The 27419-nt window shown below is 38.3% G+C and overlaps 1 protein-coding gene across 3 annotated transcripts in view; it reads left to right on the top strand.

Moving 5' to 3' along the window:
- Window positions 1-26931, top strand: part of ZNF148 (zinc finger protein 148) — a 41959-nt gene extending 15028 nt beyond the window's left edge. Inside the window, exons 1-7 of one of the 3 annotated variants that reach the window (XM_077830218.1) lie at window positions 7145-7291; window positions 9112-9457; window positions 10913-11038; window positions 16233-16356; window positions 17097-17180; window positions 23656-23774; window positions 24027-26931. In XM_077830218.1, the coding sequence (XP_077686344.1) occupies window positions 9128-9457; window positions 10913-11038; window positions 16233-16356; window positions 17097-17180; window positions 23656-23774; window positions 24027-25622 (2379 nt within the window). In that variant the 5' untranslated portion in view covers window positions 7145-7291; window positions 9112-9127 and the 3' untranslated portion in view covers window positions 25623-26931. Of the gene's footprint in view, window positions 1-7144; window positions 7292-9111; window positions 9458-10912; window positions 11039-16232; window positions 16357-17096; window positions 17181-23655; window positions 23775-24026 lie in introns of those variants that run through there. The other 2 variants (XM_077830217.1, XM_077830219.1) reach the window with 2 other exon arrangements.
- The last annotated feature ends 488 nt before the right edge of the window (window positions 26932-27419 follow it).

The raw sequence follows: 27419 nt of genomic DNA, 5'->3' as shown, positions 1-27419 counted from the left end.
CAGGGGTTCTCAAAGATCATTGCATCATTATCTTGATTTTGATTTTGGAAAATCCTGAAGAGAGATTTATTAGCATGGCATCTAGTTGATAAAGATTTGATAGAATTTCCATTATACACACTATTTTTACATTTATTCTTGGCTGAAATTTGGAATGCACAGTGAGAGAGAGTTAGTGCCTGAATCTGTTCATAATACATTATTTAATTAAGTTTCACAGTAGAATTGGCTGATAAATGGTAAATAGTTTCCCTCCCAGAAAGTTATTTTAAAAATATACAGATGTTGCATTTTGGAGTGGGATCCTTCCCCCCTTTTTCTCTTCTTTTTTTCTTTTTGCCATTTTGCCTCTGTAAAAGGATGGAGAAGGTGGGAGGAAACGAAAATTATGAAAACTCAAAACTTTTTGATGTTCTGTTTGAAACTCAGAAAATTTAGAAATAAATGTTAAAAAATATATAAACATTTTCTTCAAAAAAGGGGCCATTTTTAATTTAATTTATTTTTTTGGCAAAAAATTTCAACCACATCTATTCTACAGTAGGTAGGTAGATAGATTAGATTAAAAAGCAGTGTGAAGTTAAAGAATGCACGTTTGATATGTGAGAGCAGATAGTCATTTTCCTTCCTCTTTTATTTACGTTGTCAGTTTTTCGAGATACTTCCTCTCTCTTCTCTTTTGCACAAATTGTCTGTTCATTCATTACAATCTCCCAAATTCTCCTAAGCCTGTATTGCACATATTAATTTACATCTAAGATTTCTGAAATGCACCCAATTAGTTTCTCAAGGTGCGTGTTAATTATTTAATAAAATCAACTTTATTTGTACAAGAATAAAAGGAAAAACACATATATACACCCATCCACAACCAGTCAAAGAGCTTGGTCTTGCATTCTACCCTGATGTTAAACAAGCTGATTCTTTCCTCTGGGGTGTCCGTTCTACTCCACTGAGTAGTCACTATCATCCTAATTATCGAGTTAGGTTAGTTCTCATACAGTCATTTGGACAGCGTACAGGCCACAGAATACATCATGCAACTCCATGATTTGCTGTCCACTGAGTCAAATCTGGTGCATTACAGGATAGAATGGCTGTGGGGGACAGGGATCTGTTGACACTGTCCAGCCATTGTGTTTTAGGTCTTCTGGGGGTCTTTTCCATCCTGGTTTCATTGGGTCAAAGTAGAAAATGATTCTTGCAGGGAAGCTGGTAGGCATTTGAAGCAGATGACCATACCAATTTAGAGAGTATTGGGAGACGGTATGACAAAGCACTACCTGTTTAGTTAGAAAATTGATTTCTTCATTAGACTTTAATTCATGCCATTTGATATTTTTTGATCATTTGGACATGCTTCATCTGAATGGTGTCCAACTTTTTTTTAATTTGAAGAGAGAAGCACCACGTTTCAGTCCCATAGGTCAGAATACTGACCACAGAAGCTTTTTTATCCTCAGCTTTGTCTCTGTACTTATCAGGGTGTTTGGTTCATGAAAGACATTCTTAATAAAATGCCCCATTACTGATGAGCTTTTGAAGTGCAGGCTTCAGGTTCTTTCTTGACACTGCTTGTATTATCAACAACATAGACAATGTTGGTGAAATCACTGACAATCCCAGATGGGTGGTCGTCCATATGCTAAAGGCCACAGCATATTCAAAATTGGAAGAATTTTGGCTTTACCCCAATTAATTTTCACACTGATTTCGGCTGCTGAGTTTTCCAGAGATTTAAGAGCCACAACCAGCTCGTCTGTTGATTTGACAACCAGTGCTATGTTGTTGGCAAAATTGATGATGGTAAGGTTCTTATCATCAAGGCATATGCCTAACCTGCATTTACTTATTGTCTGGTCAAGCATGTAATCTATGATGGCACTGAAGAATTTAGGAGTAGTAACGTGTCCTTGATGAACACCCAACCTAATTTTGGAAGAAGACAGTTCTTTTCCGATTTACAAGAATGAAGCTTGAGGAGTCATCATGTAGAAGACTAAACATTCTACAGAGCTTATTACGGATGTCTGCAAATTTCAAGATCAGCCAAAGCAATTACCCTGTCAAAAGAATCAAATGTCTTGATATCCACAAATGTAATGTGAATGGGGCACTTGAATTCTTGTGCCTTCTGAATAAGCTGTGAAGATTTGCTCCTTTCGTTGTTGAACAGCCGGGAATGAAACCAGCTTGTTATGGTCTTGTCTTATTGCTTAAGATATCAGCGGCTTGGGCCAACAAGAGACGCAAAAACTTTCCCCGGGGTGGACAGAAGAGTAATGCAACAATAATTACAACAGTCTTGATTGCTGCCTTTATGTTTCCAAAATGGTAGAATATCACTTTTTTGCCAGTCGTATAGGACTGACTCTGCTCTCCGGATGATATTGAGCCGTATCTGCAACCATAAAATAATAGCTGGTCCAGAACTTTTTAACAGTTCTGCAGGATTTTCACTGAATCCTTCAGATTCCTTCCACCTTATTTCTCTTAAGCTTCTTTACAACTCTGTATATTTTGTTTATAGTGAACTTGTTAGGGTCATTTTGTGCAGAATGGGTCAACGTGGCAGTGGCTATCAGGTTACATTATCAGGACACATTTCTTTTCTACCCACTGTCAAAATTTGGTGGTATTTGTCCTTTTGTTCTAAATAGGCAAAGGCAACAACATTTTGCATGCAAGACATTTTCAGTTAAGTACCTTTTACATTCTGAGTGGGGTGGGCTTGAGAGCCCAAGATGCTGCGTGAGCCACAATGTCCACACTGCTAATTTTAGCAAGTCCATTTACTCAAGTGGAAGGCTTGTTCATAGCTGTAATGTAGATATATCCTTAGATCTCCTTAATGCACCAGGAATCTTTGGAAAAACTTACGAGAGGCACACTGAAGCTAACTGTTCTGAAGTGCTGTAGTAGGGTTTGTCTGAGCAGCAGTTTTTGAAACAAAGCAACATGGTTCAGTGGCTCTAGAAGGGGTTCTCACAACAAAATTTTTGGTGGCCTTAGAGTGTGGTCACCAACTCTGGCTGGTGGCCGCTATGACAATTTTTCTGTAAAAAGTAATTAACTTTAGGAAAAACAAATAAATATGCACATATACCTGTCCAAATTGTAATTTATTTATGTAGGGTTGTTTTTTCAGACTCAATAATAATAACAACATGCAGTTGTCTCTGTTCTTTACAGGACCTAACCAGAACAGAAACACAAATAAGGTGCTTTGTATGTTCTTGTCTTTTTTGTTGTTGTTTCTTTTGCTTTTTTGTTTTATAATTTTTGTTTTTTAAATAGAATTGCTAGTTAGTAAGTCTGCTTCTGTGAAAAGTGATATTTGAATGTTAGTTAATCTTACTTTTCACTGCCATTTGTTAATATCACTTTTCTCCGCAGCCGACTTGTTGGCTAGCTGGGAGGCAGTGAAAAGTGGTATTAACAAACATATAAATATCAGTTTTCACAGCAGACTTACTTACTCAGCCCTGGCAAGCCGGGGGACAAATTAAGCCTTGGATGGAGAGGTGGGTAGGGAGGCATTGGAGGCCAGTGGTGATGGGGTGGATGGGTCAGGGACCGGGGAAGGCAGCAGAGACCAGAGGCGATGGGGGTGGTGGTGACCCTGAAGCACAGTGGCACCCCGGGTTGAAGCCGGAAGCCTGGGCCCCACCATCCGCGGGAAGGTAAGAAAGTCACACCGGCTGTCTGCTCCTCCGGCGATGTGGCTCCAGAGGGGCACAGGGCCCCAACCCCTACTTGCTGACCCAGGGTAGGGGCCAATGCTTTACTCCCCTCCCCCTCCAAATCATTGCCCAGGCAGCTGTGGCTGCAAGAAAAGCCTCTGGTGGCCGCATGTGAGAAATGCTGTGTTCTGCAAGCAATTGCTGAGCATTGTATCAAAAGAGAAAGAAGCTCTAGGATAGAGCAACTGTTCCGAGGTTTTTTCTCCAGTCCTTCCATCCTTTTTCTTTCTTTCTTGGTATACATATCTGTGCAGTCTGTCCTGTAGAGCCCCACATTCAAGTGCCTTGCTTGAGACATTGAGTTTGGGGAATCTCTAACAAGCACAATGAACACCCTAACTCTGCATTTCTTTTAGCTTTGGAGCATTTAAGTTACACCTTTTATGTTACCTTTTTTTAATTGGATCTCTGCCTTTATTGAGAGATTTTTAACTATATTTTCAAAGATGGTGCTAAAAATCTTATTAAATAAAAGTTTTGAATCCCAGGAAAAAGACTGCCGTGTGAATCACAATGTTTTATGGCATGAGGTATATACTAATTTACACTAGTATGTGGTGTGTATTATCATGGCTTCTGTCAAGGATAATCTTATTTTGGGGATATCTTCTTTCACAGATGTAGCTTGTTCTAACTTACTGGTTGACCTACTACAGGTCTTGGTTTCAATTAAAATAATATGATTTTGCTTACTTAAGCAACCTCTGCCCTCCTCCCCACCCTCCCAAAAGCATCTTGTGGTCAACTGTGCTTGATTTGCCAAGGCAGTTCCAATCAGGACACTTCTCATTTGGACTAATAGCCTATTTTTATATGTTTTTCTTTACTTTCATATTATTTGGTACTGTTTTTAGATTTTATGTAGACTAGATTGTGTTTCATCAGTTGTAGTGTTATGCTGCAGATTGAGTCCTCGTTATTTTTGTATGAATGGCCAGCTATCTAAAAACCTGCTCTTATAATGTACCTGAGGTGACTCAAGATCAGAACTTGAAAAATGTACCTGATGCCTACTATCCCAAGGACTAAGCCTACTCGTCGGTGTGAAAAGCAGCCATGTAGTCATATCCCTCACAATTTAAAGGAGTAAAACAGCTGACAATATGTTACAAATAAATGCAATATACTATCAGTGTGTGTCCTCTGCTAGGCAGCTGCTGCACATTACCAATTGTTCCTCTCGCATTCTGCTGCTATGTATCAACCAGTCTGCCCCAATTCATTGGTGACAGCAGCAGCAGCAGCAGACTCTTTTGCTGTCTTTCTGAGACCCTTTTCTCATTATTCTCCGTACCTTTCTGCCAGGAAATAGCTTTAAATCCAGGAATTCCTCAATTTGTGCCTGATTTCAGAGCAGTTTGGCAATATTCTGCATCTGGAGCAGTCCCTAGCACTGCTTTCAGCTGTGCCTTGAACAGACAGACTGCAGCTGCTGTTTTTCACATTTGAATGCTTGCTTCTTAGCAGCTTGCACTTCCCCATCTCAGCACCTCTCCAGCTGGTTCCTATGAAGGCTGCCGTACAATAAGCTAATACTGCAGTAGGCCTCAACATGCATAGAATCATAGAAATGTAGGGCTGGAAGGGACCTCAAGAAATCATCTAGTCCATCCTCGAGCACTGAGCAGGATTAAATATACTTGGACCAACCCTGACAGGTGTTTGTTCAACCTGTTCTTAAAAACCTCCAAGGATGGGGAGTCTGCAGCCTTCACCAGTAATCTGTTTTAATACTTAATTATCCTCATAGTTAAATTTTTTCCTAATATCCAATCTAAATCTCCCTTGCTGCAAATTAAGATGATTACATGGCCTATTCTGGGTGGAAATGGAAAACAAATGATAACTGTCCGCTTTATAACAACATTTTACATATTTAAAGACTATTATGTCCTCCCTTGGCCTTTTCTTCTCTAGACTAAACATGCCCAGTGCTTTCAATCTTTCCTCATAGGTCATGTTTTCTAAACCTCTTATCATTTTCGTTGCTCTCGTTTGGACTCTCTCCAGTTTGTTCATAACTTTTTTGAAGTATGGTGCCCAAAACTGGAAACAGTACTCCAGCTGAGGACTCACCAGTGCCAAATAGAGCAGAACAATTACCTCCCATGTCTTACATGTAACATTCCTGTTACTACATCCCAGAATGGCATTTGCCTTGTTGCAAGTCCTCTCCAGGAAACCTTCAGCACCGTTGACGGAGAACTACTACTTCACCCTGCTGCCATGAAACCCCAGTTACCTCCAAAAAAAATTCCATGGATTACAGTTTCTCTCCCTGGGATCATTGGTGGCATTCCTGGTGCACTTCATCCCTTGAAAAGTGTGAAATCGTATTCTTTTCTTTGGTAATATGTGATTCAGACAACTGGAAATACTTTTTAACTTAGCTGAGATAACCTAACCCTGCTTTAAACATTGAAGAGTCGGTGTCCGTTCATTTGAAGAGAAATGCCCTGAAGATGATGCATAAGAAAGACTTCAAAGTTGCTTATCTAAGTATCCCTGGAGAAACTAGTCCGTTCTGACTAGATCCCTCCCAAGCACATACTGTCTGATCAGAAAAAAACTAGAGTTTAGCAGGATAAAGTTTTCAAATTGTCCGTAGTGCCTCAGATTGGCTCTTTTCACACTTAGAGAGGTAGTCTGATACAAGTTCTGTTTGATGGCTTCAGACTGTTTGAAAGAGCCTCAGAAACTTAATAAGATAATGCTCCTTTAGTGTTCTTCCAGAGTCAGTCGATCCAAATTTTGAACTTTGTTTCTACATACCATTTCAGAACAGATTCAACCAACTGTCCTTTAGCTCTGGGTACTCCACTGGTGCCAGATCACTTCTTCCCAAAGTTCCTGATAGACTATCCACTATGTATATAAAAGGTTGTAACTGGTCTACTGTAAGATGGCAGGATGGCACTAGAAGCAGAAAGTTAAATGAGAAGCTCTCAAAATCCTATCTCTCTAGCAGTATATGAGATCTAGCAAAGCTGAACTGGCAAACAGATTGGCAAAGTTAGAAGGAATTCTCCCCAGGAGATTGGAAATTTAGGACACCTGGATTTACCTGACCCAGATGTGCTTCCTTCCACAAACAGATTTGTTTGCAAATTTTATCAAATAAGAAAGTTCTGAACTTTTATTTTGTTCCAGACTCTTGACAACAGCAAGATTGGACAACTGCTTTCTTCGTCACATGGGCTGGCCTGCAGAGAGACTTTGCTACCTTCCCCAGCGAAGACAAAGGATTGTTGATCCTCATCACCCCAAACTGCCCCTACAGACTGTGGTTTCTGCATCTCTCAGGAACATCTGTCTCTTTGAATCATTGATATTCACACTTATGGAATCTTGTGTACCGAGTCCTTTTAACATGACAGTATTTAACATTTTTGTTGAAATCTAGAAGGACATCTATTCTGGGAAAATACAAAGGGTCTGGAAGCCCTTTTTGTATGGTATTGCTCGCTGGAATATTAATTCCATGCAAATGTGTTGGAGTCTCTCTTCTCTAATTTCATCAGAGGCCTTGTTCTTCAGCTACCTCACAGGTTAGGTTGTAGATTTGGGGAGTGTCAGTCTTTACTTTTTCATCTCAAATGTATTCCTCCATTTTCATATTTCCACATTTTTAAAGGTTGTTGGTTCCTTTTTACTTTCTTATTCATTTATAAATATCTTTGACCTCTTGTATGCAGAGGCTTGGGTTTCAGTGTCTCCCAAAAAGGAAATGAAGCCACATCATTACATCTTTTAATGATGTCAGTACCCTACATATTTAGGGTCAAGCTGAATGAATACATCAGTAGTCAATCCATTCTGACTTCCAGCAGTGGAAAGTTTACTGGGACAAGGTCCACTTTACCATGAATATCCAACAGGTTCAGTCATTTGACTTGGCAGTTGAGCACTTGAACTTGAAAAGGGGGAGGATTATTAGACAATCCTGCAGGTCTCAAAAATCAGCCACCTCTCTGACATATTCAAGGAGTTAGAGATTCTTGCTCTTGTGTGATAGGTCAGGCACAGATCCTCTCCTGTCTTGACTAGATTAATGCTGGAGAACGGTAATGTTGGCTGCCTTTTTAATTCTGTTTTAATTTGCTTGAGGGAATTGAGTATTCACAAGAATCAGGACTACTAATAGTACTGTCTGGAATCAGGCATGATGCAGATCAGTAATGTGTAATCTTCACCACTCTGTTCTGCCAGTGGGCCACATTCCTAATATCAAATGCTCCTGGGCCCCACTTGGGGCGAGTCTGCCCTTCATGCCAGATTGTGTGATGAGTTTGTGAAATGAACAAATCTTCACTAGAAATTAGGATAAATCCAGAATCCTCCCTATTTTTCTCAGTCACTGCAAGTGTTTTTTGAGACATATTTTCAAACTGAAAACTGAAGTTTAAACATTACATGTTGATCTGTTTGATACAAGCTTGTGGGTGGAGTGTATGCTTTGGGAATAGCAGGATGTTAAATTGGCTGTAGGGCATCACAATGTAATTCTTAGGAGATGATGGAGAGCCCTTCTGTACTGTTGGGTAAGATGGTTTGGCTTCTTTGGCTATTTAATTGAACAGTTAGAACATTAGGGACAGAGCTGACCCAGAGCCTAATTAGCTAAAAAGCCTAACTGAGGTGGAGCTGAGCCTCCCGCAGAGCATGCTGAACTACGGCCTATTTCCTACTCTGTTTTTGCACTATTCATGTGGGCAGTGTTAAGCCCATAACACCCTGACTCATGCTCTAGTGTCGGAGTGGGTGTGGAGGTGATCACCCCCCTATAAGTATGTTTAACTATTCCTCTTCCTTCTCATGCAACAACAGCAGCAGCAAGAACCAAAAAATTCTCTTTCCTCTCCCTTGTGACAATAAAGCTGTTCTGGCAGCCTGGAGCAGTGGTGACAGGAGAGACAGACAAAGAGAGGGGAGTGGAGAAGAGAGAACACAGTGAAAGGAGGCATCTTCAGGAGAGGGATCAGGCACAAAAATGGGGAGAGGGGATGGGGAAGAGAGGCAGAAAAGAAAAAATGGAAGCAGTTTTCTTCCTTTAAAGGGTAGGGAATGTATTTAAGTTTCTTTTGGCTATCAGTTCATATAACTACTGTATCACCCCGTTATATCGGTAGTCAAAAGACAACCACAACTCAACTACAACCTATTTGAAAGTGTGTGTGTGTGTGAGAGAGAGAGATCTCCTTTAGCTTGTTACAACAAAGATGAAGTGTTGAAAGTCCTGGACAGTACTTACAAGAAAGGCATGTGTTGTTGACTTTATTTTGTAAAACGTTTTTTTTTTAAATGTCAAGTAAATTTTTAAATAACTTCCCCATTTGTAGATATTCACTTGCTGTCCTTCTCTTTGTAGGGTATTGCACTTAAGCATGAATATTGAAGACAAACTTGGAGGATTATTTCTTAAATGTGGTGGCATAGACCAAATGCAGTCAGCCAGGGCTATGGTAGGGATGGGTGCAGTATCTGACCAATCTTCAGTATCTGGGGAACGGCAAGAGGCAGTGCTTCAAGACCGGACTATGGCACATCAAGAAATTCTTACAACAGATGAAGTGTTACAAGAAAATGAGCTTCGACAGCAGGAGATGATTTCACATGATGAACTCATGGTCCATGAGGAGACGGTAAAAAATGATGATGAGCTAGAGGCTCAAGATAGACTTCCTCAAGGGCTACAGTATGCAGTCAATGTTCCTGTAAGCATTTTCTTCATGAAATATTGCACACTCATTTAGGAAGCATGGTTTGGTAATGTTGTTGTGTTATGTTAGGAATACATTAATGAGTTATTTGTATTTTGATTATAAAAATATTTATTAATAATAGATGCTATTTATGAAAATGTCTTTAGCTGCTGACTGGGTGAAATTCATCTCCGTTAGAGGGCCGACACAAGGCCCTGTACATCATTTAAGCCAAGGTTCATGAGCTTAAGTGTGGTTTAAAAAGTGTATTACAACCTTTTTTAGGTCATTTGCATTGAGGTGAGTTTCATCCAGCTATATTTCATTTTTATAATAAGCATCTATTTATAAAAAAAATAGATAATTATATTTTTGTTACTATAGGAATTGACTGGTTAACATTAAACACTTAAAAAAATCACACAATAATAAATTTTAAAGAGCAAATATAAACCAGGATAAGTAATATTATTTAAAGGACCTGCATGATTTATTTGTTTTATGAAAAGCACATTTGGCCATGTGTGGAAATGTTTTTTCTTTTTGCCACCTGAAGCATTTATGTACATGTTTTTAAAGTATATCTCATATAGAAATTTAGCATTTGACAGCTATTGCTTGCATTCATGCTACAGGTCGAACATATGACACTTTGTAGATGCCCATATTATGTCTTCCTTAGTATTTAATAAAAAGTGTCTTCCATCCACTACAGGGAGAATAGAAATGGCTTCCATTTGAAAAATATGCATTAATACGGTTAAGTTTTATATTTAACGGTTTGGGTGTTTACTGAAATGTCAGTGATTTAAAAAGCCATGTTATAAAGGTGTAAAAAAAAAAGAATAGTCTTTTTTCAACGAGTTTTGTTAAAACAATGTACATTGGGAGGGCTTTCCTTTCAACTGCAGATCAGAGATTGTTGGGCAGTTTAGAAAACATTTCAGGAATATTTAAGAATATGATTTTTAATAAAGTTGACAGATCAAGAAGTATTACTGGGAAAAAGTTCATTCGCTGTACTTTTGGGAGGTTCTTAAAAAGTGTTTTAGCTCAAATATATAGTAAATTCATCCATTTCTGTAAAATCCTGGCATTGACAATACGACAGGCAAAAGTAATATAGGTATGAAACAAATGGAAGAGTGATTTACATGCACATCTGAGAGATTTTGATGTACACTAGGAGTCACAAGGAGACACTACAGATCAGAAAGAAAAGCCTACATTTTTTGGATGAATGAAGAGGTAGAGCAAACTGTAAATCTGTATAGAATTCTTTCCTTTCCTTCCTTTTGAAGATACTGATTACTCCTTTTTTGTTAAATTTCTGAAAGAATGAAACCAGGGGACAATTCCTTCAGAAAAAATCTTAGCCTTTATTTCAGCCGCTTGTCATCTGAAAATGAAAAATTGCTCTTTTGTAATGAGAACCTCACCTGAAACTGGCACTTTGTATCTTAACAGATCAGTGTAAAGCAGGAAATTACTTTTACTGATGCCTCTGAACAACAGAAGAGAGACAAAAAACAAATACGAGAGCCAGTAGATATGCAGAAAAAGAAGAAAAGAAAACAGCGTTCACCAGCAAAGGTAAGACTGATTTTGGAGAAACCAAACTTGAAAAGAACCTGTAGATTTGCTATGACTTTGAGTGATTTCTTTAGAATTCGAAGTAGTTATGTCTGAAGTTGTTTTATTTGTACAGTAAAGATGCAACTTTGGAGTGTTCCAGAGTCCAGAGAAGACTGTGATATAAGGCATTCATAGTGTATTTCTTTGAACTCCTTTTAGAAACATGAACCTTTGATATACTTCAACATCTGTCTCTCCAGACAGTTCCCTTTCCAAATATTTTTTTTAAATTATGAGTCAGTAGTTTTGTGGACAAGTTATAAATCATTGCACTATGTTCATCTAATAATAGTTGTACCTTTCTATGAGCCTGAGAATTATTGTGTGCCCTTATGCATTGAGAACAGTTTAAAAACAAATCTAAAATGACAGTTCTGAAAATTTTTTAAAAGTTTTCATCCATAAATTTAGTAAAATAACCTGCTGATAGAGAGCATTCCTAAAATTTAAGTGTCTTTATGTATATTCTACTCCTGGGGGAAGTGTGCGCTGCTGCACGCATACAGAAATATGTCCCTACACAGATTCTCTTCGCTTTTCCGCAGAAAAGTGGTTTCTGTGGGGAACCAAAGAGAAACTGCACCAGTGCTCACTCACCCCTCTCCCGCAGGGTCTATTCAGGCAGCCAGGGGAGAGGAAAGTCACTGCGGCACAGCGAGCGGGGGTCGTGTTTAGGGATGCCTTGGCTGCCCAGGGATGTTCATCCTGGCTGGGCCTGGGAGGAAGGAGGAGGATGATGGAGACAGAGTTCTCCCTTCACTGCCCAGAGAAGCTGGCACTGGGTCAGATTAACTCTAGAAACTTCCCCTGGCTGTAGGAAGCTCTGCACTGTGGGCGGAGAGTTGGAGGGAGGGGCTAGGTGCAGGACGTGAAGCACAGCAGGGCGGATGTCCAGATGCATGGGGGTTGCGTGGACGGGAAGCAGTTCCCCATACGGTGACCCTCTTCCCCCACTTCCTGATCCCATCGCTCCTCAGCTACTGTACAGGGTGCTGCTCCCCCTATCTGCCCAACCCCTGTGCATCTGGACCTCCCCGCACCAAAATCCCCCCTGCCAAGCCTCACCCCACTCTCCCTGTGTATCAGGAGCCCCCTGCACCCAGAACCATCCCCACCAAACCCCCAGAACCCCCATCCTGCTGAGCCTTACCCCCTGCATCGGGAGCTCCTCACAACTGGATCCCCACCCCACTGAGCCCCAACCAGCTGCACTCTGACCGCCATCTCACCAAGACCCACTCCTCCAGCACCCAGACCCCCCCGTTGAGCCCTAACTGCTTTCACCTGGACTCCCCTGCTGAGTCCTATTCCCCCTGCACCCAGAACCCCACAACAAGTCCCTGTGATCCAGATCCCTCCCAGACACCCCACCAAGCTACCCACACCAAATTGTGCCACACAGAACCCTGGTACTCTTGAGGGAATTCTGCGCCAAAAAATTAAAAATTTTAAAATTCTACAAAATTTTATTTGGAAAATAACACAATAACAACATAATCTCTCAATTTTGGTAATTTATTTCAAAATACTTGTCAGCAAATAATTGAAAATAGTGATTATATTGTGTTATTTTGACAAAATATGCAGAATTTTGCAGAATTTTTAATTTTTTGGCACAGAATTTTTAATTTTTTGCACAGAATTCCCTTAAGAGTAGTATTCTTATTTGTGTTAGAAGTTCTCATGATAACTGTTGTTCTACATTATTTTGAGAATTTGTTTTCCAGATCTACTGTCAAGAGGAATATAGCAATTTTACCCATCTACCTGTGTCACTGGGTAGCCTGCCCTTTAAATGAGGTGGCGCATAGGGGTCAGCCCACTCTGCCAGATGGCATGGCCTTTTAAGATTTTGAATGGTCCTATACATACATAATATAAGGCCTGTCCTATGAGATATTGATAGAGAAGAAGTGGTTCCAGGAGTAAGTAGTGCTTGCAAGAAAATTCCATCACTGTGTCTTTAAGGGCCGGGATTCTTGGTGAGAGGGTGCGGCCAGGCTCTCCTGTCATCCAGGCAATTGGGGGTAAGCTGGCAGATGCAGACCCCCGTAAATGTTGTCTCCTCCCTCATAGCTGGGCAGACATCAGCAAGAGAAGCCTGGTCTGCTGAGGCTTCTGAGCATGGGGACTAATTAGGGGGGAAAGGGGCCAGCTGAGGGAGAATCTGACTGGGGTCCGACAGTTGTCTAACTTATAGCTTAGCTTCAGGGAGGCAAACTGGGGACTTCTACGTAAGGGGAGAGAGGGGGCGCTGAAAGGTAACCCAGAAAGGACTGTGAACAGGGAGTACCTTTTGTTAATTTTGAGACTTTTGTTTGGACTTGTTACCTGAAGAGGGATTGAATTTAGAGTGATCCAACCAGAGGGCTGAGCCACATGAACCCTAGGAGACACAGAAAATTCTAGGGAGGAGAAACTGAGGCAGGGAGTGCTTGCAGTGCGGGGGTACTGTATGACAGAATTGCCCTGTAACAGTCTGAGACCTTAGATTTTCCTATATCAAAGGGGCACGTTTTTGTTAAGACAAAACCAGGATCAGCTATCCAAATGGGGCCTGCAGCAAGGGTTTGCCCTCTTCTACTAAAACGCAAGCTAATTATTTATTTTATTTGGATTTATGCAACAATTAAAATAAAGCACACAGGTGCTATAGCAATTAAGTAAAATCACAGTCCCATAAAGAAGACCACACAATAGCATAAAAATAAGCGTATTCAGGAAACAGCCCAGCCAGCAAATAAATTAAAGCAGCAAATCTCCCCTGCTCCCTCTACCCCGCCTGCCCCCCAGAAAAACCTCTTGAAACAAAACAAGCCTTTTCATTCTCCCAGGGTTACCTATCCCATAACCTCCCCCCCAAATCTTCTTATATAGATGGCTTTTGTGGCATGCCTGAAGGGCTGACAGATTATAAATATTTCAGATAGAGTTCGGGAGCAAGTTCCAAGCTCTTGGATCCCTAAGAGCAGCACGCCTCTCTCTGTTATAATGAGGGGGATCCAGCTTGAATGCCTCACCCTTTCTCCTCAGAGACCACATCTGTGGGAGTATTGTTTGGTGCAGGAGGTGGGTGTCCCTCTTTCAGAAGACTTCATGGGCATTCATGGGTATGCTTCCTTCCTCTCTCTCCCTGTCTGCTTGCTCCATTCTTTTGAGATGAAGAGGGATTAAAAAAGGTTGAGGGAAATCCTTGAGCAGGGTTTGCATCAATCTTTTATTGGCTCATAAAAATAGGAAGGGCAGGAAGAGCAGAAGGATTGGTATGGCATAATCCCAGCATGTTTGTCTTGATTTGCTGCCAATCCAACAGCTGGGTTTTTAAGTGTGGAGGTCACTTAATACATTGAAATATTTTCAGTACTGTTTTTCTTTTATTACTTGTCTACTTGAAAAATCTACAGTTTTTATTCATTTTTTACCCCCATTATTTTTTGGACTACATTTTGGCAAAACTGCATTGGCAAAACTGATTTTCTTCATTTAAACAGAGCTACAATGCAGTAAATTTAAAAAGATTCCAGAATGTAGAGGAAAAATGGAGGAATATGAAATCTTTTTTTCTGTTTTCAGCATAGTTATTTTAAAATGTCAGTAATATACATAATACATGTGATGAAATTTCATTGTTTTATAAAATATACTTTTTTATCTGACAGTGTCCGTTTAAGTAGTAGCATATTGTTACAGAACATAATTTTGTAAGCATTGGACTTCACAGATCTGTAAGGCACCTGCAAACATATTAATGTGCTTATTGATAAACATGTGAGCAATCCCATTGGTTTCAAGTGTGTGTGCTCGATCAGAGCCTAAACTGTCTGTGAGGTTTGCTGTAGCAGAATGAGCAGGTAAAATTAGAACAATTTTCAAAGAAGGTCCTATAATAAGAGTTAATACTGAGTTTATCCACAATCACAGAGCAATGAAATGGCTCTTTTGCTTGCTCTGTTAAAATATCCTGGCTATATAGAGTGCCAGCATGGTTTCTTCTTCGGTTTTTATAGTTAGAGAGCTAATCACTATTTTTTTGAGATTATTCTGTTATAACACACTATTATAACACTGTTTTTCAGTCACCTAAAACTTTCTGAAAATTTCATTTGTTGGGCTGCCATTTTCCTGCTGGTCTCTTCCCAGTGGTGTTATTTTGGGGCAAGTTTGAGCAAAACTGTACTGAGCTGTATCAAATGTGGGAGAGGTGTGGAAATGAACTCTCCGTAGTATTTAAAAAATTCTTGCAACTTAAAAAAACAATCTACTATGGCATCAAAATTATTGAAAGTAGAAAGCTGAATTTGGCAGGGAGATCTTCTCAAGGGATACACTAAGTGGGGAAGGGCTCTGTAAGATGAACGAGTTAGGAGGCATCCAAGGTGGGTTTTTTTTTTTTGTTTTTTATCATCTCCACATTACAGAATATTGGGAGAGGTTGTCTTGTGGCCACTTAGCATACAAAAGTGATATAAAAGCCTACTAAGTACTGTACCAAGACATTATATCAAAGAATTAGAAAGTCAGGCTAAGGGAATATAATGGAAAATAGCTAAACAATTAGAGTCACTGTGATACTTCTGTACTGACATTTTATATGTAACTGGACAGGGGTATAGTTTTATTAGTCCAGTCTTAATTTTAGCTATGATGTGCAGTAGCAGACAGGTTATGTGGTTACTCAGGGATAAGCTTTTATACATCTTGACAATCATACAATCTTGCTTTATTTCCACAAAGATCATACAACATTCCACTTATCCTTTAAAATATGATCATCCATGGTTCTGTGCCCAAAGATAGTTTGTTTACTTTACCTCCTTCCCAGCAGATGGAGAAAATAAACACTGACATTTAAAGTGACTCCACTCTGAATAGGGAAGCTGTAAGCTGGTTTTCCATCAATTGCTTTTGTCTCCAGCATTTGTCTCCCCCTGGAAATATCTCTTGACAATTGACGATACAAAAGTTTGGAACAGGCAATTGTTGCAAATGTAAAACCAAAATCCTATTGGTGTAGATTTATAGAAGTTAGCACTATTTTTACCTGAAATATTTGAATTTTCTGCATTACAAATTCATTTTATGTTTTGATTTGTAGTCAATAAAACATCTTTAGTGGGTAGTGTGAGAACAAATTTTACTTTTTTTAAAATAGATCCTTACAATAAATGAGGATGGATCACTTGGTCTGAAAACCCCCAAATCTCATGTTTGTGAGCATTGCAATGCTGCCTTTAGAACCAACTACCATTTACAGAGACATGTCTTCATTCATACAGGTACTGCTTAACTTCACTTGTCTTTTCTCCTATATAAAGATCTGTTTACTCGCAGTAAAAATGTTTTCAGCCCTATGCGAATTTCAGTTCTAAGAGCATAGGTAACTTGGCATCTAAGCTTAGAGATTCCATGCACCAAAGTGTCAAAAGAATACCAGAAAAAATCAACATACGTTCATTAAACTGAGGCAATAACTGTTTACAAGGTTTCTTTTCTTTCTTTATCAGAAAGTAATGGGTTGACTTGTAGCCTAAGTGCCAATATTGAACCCTTTGTAATATGTGCTCTTGATGCTTATTTGCCTGATGAGGTATCTCTGGTTTGGAGAAATGAAAAGGTACTTATCATTATAGTAGCTTGCCGGAACCCAAAATGCAGACTTATGCCAGCATCATGATTGATCTTGTTCTTGAAGAAATTACAGCCATTTCGGCTCCAACTCCTCCATGATTGTGTTAATGTGACTCATGGGGAGAATTTTGAAGTCCATATATGAAGTGAGCTGTAGCTCACGAAAGCTTATGCTCAAATAAATTGATTAGTCTCTAAGGTGCCACAAGTACTCCTTTTCTTTTTGAAGTTCATATAGTTAGTAGGGATAAATTTTTTGGTATTAGACTATTTTGGAATCTGCTCAGATGCTGGTTTCTTATAGATAACTATTTTATTCCTCAAAGTAATCATCAGAAAAAACAGTTTGTAGTTATTAACTTATGGATGTGGAATTATATTGTTCAAGGTGAAAAACCATTTCAGTGCAGTCAATGCGACATGCGTTTCATACAGAAGTACCTGCTACAGAGACATGAGAAGATTCATACTGGTGAGTATAGTGCCTTGAGTGTCTTTATTGGGGTGCTTAAAGAACTGTTTCCCAAATCAGGTCAGGTTTCCAATAATAAGTGTGCAGCTTAATATCCTGTTGGAGTTTGTTTTGATTTTAACATATATGGTACAAAACATTTAGAAGTGGTTTTAGTTCTGTGCTTTAGCATTGCTTCTCTTTTCTTTGGCTGCAAAGTGGGTGTCAACTGTAGTGAGCAAAAGTGGGAATTAAGTATTCTTCTTAAAATAGTCCCATAGTGGCAAATCATAAAGTTTAACAACCCATGATTTTTTCAATCTTCTCTTTTGTCATATAAAACTGACTTTTTCACTGGGGTCTTCATAGCTTAGAAGATTTCTTATTTCCTATTGAAGTAAAGGAAAACTAACAGGACTGTAATGGCCAAAATGCCTAACCCTCAAGGTATTAGCATCAGCATTCCTTTTCATTCTATTTTAAAAGTTTTAATGCAGAATTATTTTAATATATTTTATGTGTGTGTGTGTGTGTGTGTGTGTGTGTGTATGTATATATAGTCAAATAAGGCCAAAATTTTAAAACAAATGAGAGTTAGTTTATGCGTATTTGTTTATTTTTGTCTTATTGCAATGTTCAAAATCACATTCTCTAACAGGTTTGGCTTTATTGGGTTTTTGGCATTTTGGTGCATGGCCTTTCAATCCCTCTGTAAATATTTTGTGATATGGTCCTTTTGGACTGGATGCCAATTTCTCAGCCTCTTTTACAGAAAAGCAGAGCTGGTGAATGTGTACAGTGTTTCTTGGCTGTAGCATTTAAATGGATATGAATGCTACTAATGTGAAGGTGTGTGTATGAAAGTTGAGAAAGTTAAAAACTCTGCAAAATGAATTTTTGAGCAGTGTACAGGGAGTTACATGCACAAGTACCCTGTTGTTAATGGGATTTCTGTGTCTTATGATGCCATGAATCCAGACTTAGTAGGTTTCCTTTGGCCAGTCAGCCACAGAAGAGTCCCACGTTCTTTTTCTGCCAGTGGTTTTGCTCTATTCCTAGTTTGCTCTATTCCTAGTTCCTCTGGCTCTGAATTGGTGAACTTCACTCTGGAGAAACTGCTGCCTTCACTCTGTGTAGATATTAATCTTGTCAAGAATGTATCACACCTTAAAAAAGAAAAAGAAAGCAGCAAAGGGTTTAAATGTTGTCACTTTTTGCAGAATCATTTTTTCTGCAGATTTTCCCTGTACATGGCTTTGAAAATGAGACTGGACAATGTATCCAATTAGCAGCTAGGCACAAGCATTATGTAAATGTCATTAGTACAGTATTTTTGAAATTCAACATTTCCAGCCGTAGAGAGAAAGCTGTTATGTTGCTTTTAGAGTTGGTTTGTTTGTTTATGCCAACTCTTGCATAGGTGTGTTAGTCTTTTGTGTATAAGAGTAAAAAACTGCAGTCTTAACAAATTAACCTTACTGTTTCCTGAACTTTTGGAAAAATATTTTCCCCCTCTCCTCAGCCTCCTACTGACTTAGCATAGTTTGGTCATTTTCTCTTGGAACTGGAATAGAGGATTTAGTTTAAACCATTAGAACCCTGGTGTTTTCCAGATGACAGTTAAATGAGTGTTTAGGACAATCTCCACTGAGGTAATTCTCCGCTTTACTGAGCATGCAGTCAGTAGGGGCTGCCTTAAAATCTTAATAAGTCCCAGTGAGCTGTGATTATTATATTTATGTGGCTTATTTGAAAAAAAGGAAATAACTTTTTTGGTTGTCTTAAAAAGTTTGTAAATCTCATTTAGTAAATAAACAGAAACTGTAGTGATAGAACCTATGGGCCTGTGTTATATCGGAGGTCAGACTAGATGATCACAGTGGTCCTTTCTGGCTTTATAATCTGTGGATTTTGGTGTCCTGCCTCAGTTATAGTTTGGCTCCTTACTGTCTACACACCTAAAAATCCTTCTTTATTTTAATTTAGTTATGGTATTCTTCACCACTGGTCCTAAATTGTTGTCTAGTGTTGCAGTATGCTGTTCAACAGTTGCATACTGGGATCTTCCAAATAATTTACATTTTAAGATTGCCTTCTGTGGCTAGAAGGTGAATACTGTCTCCATGATTTTACTCTGGGAGAAAAAAGTCTTTTCCTTGGTCTTCAACTTCAGTATTGCCATAGATTCTTTTTGTCTGAAGAGGGTGAGAATCCATGGGAAGTGTTTCTGCCTAACTCTCCCTTTCTCTTTTGTAAACAGTTTTCTGCACCAGCTTCCTACCTCTGCATTCTTGCCTCACATCCTAGTTCTTTAATCCAGCTCACTTTACATTTTGAGTACAAAAAATTTAAAAAATAGATAAAACAGTTTTAGGACTAACAAGACATCTGCCAAACATAATTGCTCAATCACTGTTTTTATGTTGCTTGCCTTTTCTACTCTTTTGTCTAAATTTTGTGTTTAGATTGTAAGTTCTTCCTAGGCGTTTGCTTGCATAACTGTTAAGCGTCCTGTTCACTACACTTTGTAGCTGCACTTTGTAAATACATTTTAGAATTAATATTAACAGACTTTCAGTACAGACGTGTCCAAAACATCTGAGGTGATTTTTCCTTTATATGACTTAGATCAGTAACCTGCATAATATATTGTACATTCCATTTAAGTTATTCCTTTCCTTCTATATGCAGTCTTTTCCCACTCATTAACCCTGTTAAGGAAAATGTATCCTCAACTCTTTCCCTAGTTTAAGAGAAGAAGATTGTGTCCTAATGATCTTATCAAGTCACATAATGTGTCCTGGTTCAAAAGTTGGATAGAATTTTACAAAAAAAGTCTACCTTCAGTTTTCAGCTCTGTAAAATGGTTTACAGGAGGCATCAGATCATCTTAAGAATAGAAGATGAATTTTCTGATACATTTTTAATACTTTTCTAACATACTCATCCTTACAGAGATTTAAACCAGAGTTAACTGTGGTATTAACTTCACAGACTCACCTTCACAAGGCATTTCTTAATTTTATCTGGAAGAACATTATGCCACTCTGCTGAATAATATCTTCCGAGATGTAGCAGCTCATTTGGGAACAATTTCCTCAAATCAAGATTCCTCCTCTTTCCAGTCATAATCTAGACAGAAATAATGTTTAGATTTGAAGGCGTACTTAGTGTATACTCGCAAAGGCCCCAAATTCTCTCTTATGATCTGACCCATTCACACTTTTCAAATGGTGTAAAGGGGACAGATAACTGGGAGAGTAACCTACCAGCATATTTCCCCATCTCACCCCACCGAGGGCCTACCCAGTTAGAGTAAAGCAGTGTAAGGGCTCTACAACAGTCCATTTATGCAGCCCTGGGGGCATGCTTGGGGGTGAGAGGTGTGTGAACAGAGCACTATGCTCCAGCCTTTACGGGCTGGCAGAATGACTTCTATAGGGATGTTAAAGCTAAAATAAGTTTGAACTTTCTCTAGTGCTGTTCCCATTTGGGCTGGGGAGGCCCAAAATGTGGGAGGCAAAGCCACCTTTGCCCCAACCCCAGAGTTAGGTTTTAAAGGGGGATTTAAATGACAGTAAGGGGGGCATTTGGTAGACAAGAAGCAGGAAGTTGTTCCAAAAGTTGGGACAATGTGATAGCACAAAATTGGGAATGGTAGGAAACAGCAAGGAAAGAGGATTGAAAGCAGGATAGGGAATGATGGGAGTGATATGGAGTATAAAACTAGAGCAGAAATATAGATGGGACATTAGGGCTTTGAAGGTAATGGTGAAGTTCTTGAACTTGATTCAAGAAGCAGGTAGAAGGTTAGGCAAAAATACAACACTACGGTAAAAGTGGTATAAACACCTAGATAAATAAGTGTGAAAGTACTGATCTGATTACAGTGAAAGTGGAGAGAGAACTTTAATAATGGCTAAACTGAGTAGACTGGAGTTGGAGAGGTACAAAGCTAGAAGGCCAGAGAGGAGAAATGTATGATATTCAATACAAGAGATGAACATATTATGAGCAAGTGGGTAGTGAAGTAAACCAGATTTTGGTGATAGTATTAAAAAGGAAGAAGTAACAAACATTATCAAGAGACTAGATGTGGAAGGAGGAAGAGGGAACTCAAAGACGATACTGAGGATGTGAGCCTGGGGAGAGGTAGACAGGGAAGGAGCAGCAAAGAGCGTTCAGGATGGAAGATAAGTTCAGTTTCTGAGAGAATAAATTTGAGATGGCAGCAGGCCATCCAAGAGGAGGTATCTGAGAAGCACTGGAGATGCAAGACTCAGTAGCTGGCGTTGGAAGCTATCTGCATAAAGGTGAGAGATGAAACCGTGGTAGCTGATGGGGTCACCAAGGGAGACAATATATAGATGATCTAAAAAGGTCTTTTCTTTTCTAGTTTCTATGAATCAGATTTCCAATACAGATTTACTGTAGGTCTGTCTAATTATATCACAGAATAATAATGATACTCAGATAATTAAAATGTAAGCTTCAATAGTAGGCTATTTACAGTAGATGGAGAATCTGTTCACTACATGGATATTGGAAGGAAGGTTACACAGAATGTATACAGTGTTTACTTTTTTAATTTTGCATCATCCGTTTGGAATTCTAAGTAATAATGAGGGAAAACTGCAGTACTATAAATGTTAGTGTCTTATATGAGGCTTTAGCCATGCTACCCTTATTTACATTAGTACTGGGATGTGGTTAAATTCCTCTATATTGAGTGGAAAATATACCTCTGAGTATCAAATTCATAACTTAGTAATAATGAGAACAGATAACACAGTATCACATAAGCTCAGATGGAAAGGGTGGAACAATCTAAACCTTACGTCTAGAAACAAAGGAGGGATGCCAGTATTGTCTGCAATAAAAAACATTGCGTTGTTTCCAGGACCAAAACCATGCTGGCAGATGCTGTCAGCAGAATCCCTGTTTTCTATCTCATTAAATCACAAGATTGCATAATAAATATTCAGAAAAAAGAACCATCAGTCACATCAACAACAATAAATAAGTTTGACATTGGAGAACAAAAAGATAACCAGATAATGCAGAGACTTAGATATGGTTATTGAGAAGTGGTAGGACTGGGATATATTATTTATGTCTAGATACTGTAATTCCTATTTCCTGAAGAGATTTACATCTATACAGAATCCACGCTGTATTATAATACCCTATTGGCCAAGATGATACTTGTTTAATTTATTTTTTTAATTTAATTTTGCCCCAGTCTCTCTCCATTATGAAAGATGGAACTTTTTCCCCTGGACAAATACCAGGATCTCAGTAATTTTTTCTTCTTAAGAAACTAGTTTATATGGGAATATGTGTAATTAATTAATTCATTCATAAAGACTAATGTGCCTTAGCTTTGCAGATTGTTTTGCAGTTATTAAAAAGACAAGATTTCTGCCTTTATTCTACAGTCTTGAAGCCTTAATATTACATCTATAATGCAAGAGATGTCCTGCTCTTCAGGTGAATTCCATTGAATAACAGTGAGTTCCTGTAAAAGAGAGACACTCTGCAAGACAGGTAGATTGTTTTTAGGCTTCATCAGACAAAGGACAAAAGTTAAAACATCTGAGTTACTTTATAATGTGAATGGATGTTTATACATTTTGTTTATTTTTAATTAAGAACAAATTAGGTGAGAGGTATAGGTAGCACAGGAGTGGAAATAGCATTCAGAATATGTTGTCTGAACAAATGAATAATATGACAAAGGGAAAGACTTCCATTTCCATTTGCCAGAATGAATTTAACTACAGAGATTTGCTGTTTTTAATTTAATTACCAAAAGAAAAGGTCAAGTGAACATGCCTTTTACTTATTATTGGAAATATTCTAGAAATCAAACCAAAATTCTTAAATTATTTAGGGCCATTATTTTAGCTTTTCATACAGATATGGAGGTAAAGAAGAGGGAGAACTATAGAAAATAACACAGATATTTTAAACTTTTTTAACCACTGACATCTTGAAAAGTTGAATTTCTTTTTTAGAAAATAGTGTCAAATGGTGCAAGAAAAGAGAAAGAATTTAGGCCTTGTCATCAGTACAGTCTTCTCATTGTCCTAAATATGTATTTTTGGCAACAATTCATCTTGAAAAATATTTTTCTATCCTATGCAATCTTAAATAACACTTTGGATTTACAGTAGATATCTGCACCTAGGGAACAGAGATGGCAATAGAAACTGGTTACTTAAAATTTCCCCTTTTTTAATTAGAATTTCTTGGTATATAATTCCCTTTTTTGCTTTCCTTCATGGTATTCTTGATATATTAGTGAATACAGGGAAAATTGAGACTTATATGAATGAACACAGATTGCTTTTTCAACAGGAGCATACTAAATCCTCTTCTCCATTACTTCCAGTAGAGGCTAGTAATATTTGCCAAGGTTATCATGTGGAATAACCCTTTGTTTTTCTGTTTTTATTTTGTTTAAACTATATTTTAATATAATGACTGTTTTTAGGTGAAAAACCATTTCGCTGTGATGAATGTGGTATGAGGTTCATACAGAAGTATCATATGGAAAGGCACAAGAGAACTCATAGTGGAGAGAAGCCTTACCAGTGTGAATATTGTTTGCAGGTAAGATGGTTAATTGAAATAATTCACATTATTTTAAAAACTGAAATAACAAACCTGATTCTAAAGTAATACACACAAGAATTTCTCTAGATTTTGAAGTCTTACAAGCCTACAAATTGATGTAAAAAAATTATACTAATGCAAACTGAATGTATGTTGTAGAGCAGCCTTCAGTTGAAGTGGCTGAACTCACCATCAAAGTTGGCTTTTCTTATTTATATATTTTTCTCTAACTTAAAATATCCTCTGCAGTACTTTTCCAGGACTGACCGTGTGCTGAAACATAAACGTATGTGCCATGAGAGCCGTGATAAGAAACCTAATAGAAGTGCCACCAAAGTTGGCCTTTTGACATCCGAGGAAGATCCTGGCTTCTCTACACCGATGAAAGATAGCTCCTTGCCAAAGAAGAAAAGGCAGAAAACAGAGAAAGCAAAGTCTGTGGACAAGGAAATTGGAGATAAATCAGAACAGAAGAAAGATAAAAATGACTTCTTGCCCTTGTATTCTGCCAGTGCTAAAGTAAAGGATGAATATATGGTGGCAGAATATGCTGTTGAGATGCCACATTCTTCTGTCAGTGGGTCACACTTAGAAGATGCAAATTCTGGAGAAATACACCCACCTAAACTGGTTCTCAAAAAAGTTAATAGTAAGAGAAGTCTAAAACAGCCACTTGAGCAAAGTCAGACCATTTCACCTTTATCTACATATGAAGAGAACAAGGTTTCAAAGTATGCCTTTGATCTTGTGGATAAACAAGGTTTATTGGACGCAGATGGTAATGCTGACATTGACCAAGTTGATACTTTACAGGAAGGACCCAGTAAACCTGTACACAGCAGCACTAATTATGATGACGCAATGCAGTTTTTAAAGAAAAAGAGGTATCTGCAAGCGGCTAGTAATAATAGTAGAGAATATGCCCTGAATGTAGGTACTATAGCATCTCAACCTTCAGTAACACAGGCAGCCGTAGCAAGTGTCATTGATGAAAGTACCACAGCATCCATATTAGATTCACAGGCACTGAATGTGGAAATTAAAAGTAACCATGACAAAAATGTCATTCCAGATGAGGTGCTTCAAACCCTACTAGATCATTATTCCCACAAGGCTAATGGACAACATGAAATATCTTTCAATGTGACGGATACTGAGGTGACCTCCAGTATATCAATCAATTCTTCTGAAGTATCTGAGGTCACCCAGTCTGAAACTGTTGGAACAAGCTCTCAGGCTTCCTCATCAGATAAAGCCAGTATGTTACAAGAATATTCAAAGTTTCTACAACAAGCGTTGGATAGAACTAGCCAAAATGATGCCTATTTGAACAACCCAAGCCTTAATTTTGTGACTGATAACCAGACTCTTACAAGCCAGCCAGCATTCTCTTCCATAGACAAACAGGTCTATGCTTCTATTCCTGTCAATAGCTTTCGATCAGGAATGAACTCTCCATTAAGAACAACTCCAGACAAGTCTCATTTTGGACTAATGGTTGCTGATTCCCAGCACTCTTTTCCCTTTTCAGGTGATGAGGCAAATCATTCTTCCTCCTCCTCTACACAGGACTTCTTGGATCAAGTGACTTCTCAGAAGAAAGCAGAGGCACAGCCTGTCCATCAGGCTTATCAAATGAGCTCCTTTGAGCAGCCCTTCAGAGCTCAATACCATGGAGCAAGAGCTGGAATATCACCTCAGTTTAGCACTGCCAACGGACAGGTGAACCTGCGAGGGCCAGGGACAAGTGCTGAATTCCCTGAATTTCCCTTGGTGAATGTAAATGATAATAGAGCTGGGATGACTTCTTCACCGGATGCCACAACGGGCCAGACTTTTGGCTAAAAAAATCTTTGTAAATAATATTGGCACTTTAGAACAGATCTGTCAAGGGTGGTGTTGCTTTGTATAAGATGGAGTGCTGTACAGCTTTTAAGAATGTTGTGTTATAACAAAAGTAAGCTGATATAGCAAGATCAGTAACTTCATTTTTGGTTAGTCACCAATCATTGAACTGCCTTACATGTTGTCTCCCCTATAAAAGGCAGTTTATTACTCACTTGTTCGAGACCAGAAAATTGCTCTTTTACATACACTTAAATTTAAAACAAAACAAAAAACCTAAGGTAAGGTTTCCTCCCATAATAGTTTCCTATTTGGTTTCATTGTACATTCTTGGGAGAACAGTAATTGTCATGTTGTTGTCATTTTCTAAGCTTGTCAGTGTAGTCATTGCTCTTCAGCAGGGAATCTAAATATACTAAACAGAATAAACTAAAAGTTTAAATGTCAAGAGATTATGGCTAAACCACAGTGGTGTATTCTATAGAAATACCTTTTCTTCCCTCTCTCTTAAAATGAAGTATATGCCATATGCCCTTTATTTTTGCTTTGCATTACACTGAGCTGTGTTTTGGAGGAAAGAAGTAATAATAAATTCTTATAGACTAACTCCATTATTTAAAAGTTTAATTAATTTAAAATACTTTAAAAACTTTTTTAGCAAAATACATGTCTGCTAATGCATTTACTTCAGTCCTGAAGTGTGTTGCATATTTCTTTGTACAGTTGAACCTAGACATAACTTTTTATGATTCTTTCAGATGCAGATATCAAGATTTTGAAGTTTTAGTTAAAACACTCTGTAGATTACATTCCCAATTCATAAAGCTTACACAAATTGTGTATTCTGAGATTTTAAAGCTTAATTGTACTTTACCCTGCATATTCACAGTGATTAACAAAGAGCACTTAGATTCTATTTGATATTTTTTGATTTCTCAAAGAATAAAAACTATTTTAGATTTTTAGGTCTGATATGGCTGCATCATTATCATATGATACAACACTGATTATTATTTTTTAATATAAAATGAGATTGGAATTTCTTAGCTTCTGTAAAAACTGGTTTAATTCTCTCTGTCTAGAACTTTGACAATTCAGATAATTAAAAATACTAAAGCATCCCTGTAAGCTGGAGAAGTGGGCCTTCTAATTTCATATCTTTTTAGCGATTTCTTAATGAACAATGTTCATTACAATTTTACCAACCAAAACTGTTGACTAATGCTAGTGAACAGAATTTTTTTTCAGTATAGATGAATGATCAGAAGCTTTTGTTGCATTTCACAGTATAAATAAACTGCAAACTTTATCTCTGTACCATGAATATGTTTTCTTAATAGTACTTTGGCTTGAAGTATACAGTAAGGTACGATAAATAGTTCTGTGTGCATTTTTAAGGTGGTGAGATTGGAGTAACATAAATGTGTTGTGTAGTTTAACAATTTTAAAATTTTGAACTTCATGTTCATTCTTTTGCACCTTTCCCTAGAGGGTACATGTTCAGGTAGTTTAAGGCAGTTTAAACCTAACATTGTAGGTTGATTAACCATTAAGTGGGGATACAGATAAGGATGCATACATCCCTTTACAGAGCTGTCACTGGCTGACATCTCTCAAATAAAACCATCAGCTTGGAGAGGAGGTTGAGCCCCATCCTGCAGAAGAACACCCTCCCCAGCCAGCAGACTTGAGTGGGAGAGTGCAACTTACCCATTCCCAAAATAGTAACCACATTTTATTGTTTTGCATCATTGTAGCTGCAGTAACTCCCTTGGGCCCATTTTAGGAAGAAAATTC

This window comes from Eretmochelys imbricata, chromosome 11 (assembly GCF_965152235.1).
Source record: "Eretmochelys imbricata isolate rEreImb1 chromosome 11, rEreImb1.hap1, whole genome shotgun sequence".
Taxonomy (NCBI): domain Eukaryota; kingdom Metazoa; phylum Chordata; order Testudines; family Cheloniidae; genus Eretmochelys; species Eretmochelys imbricata.
Note: the sequence above shows the minus strand (reverse complement) of the source record. Positions and strands in the feature narration are given on the sequence as shown.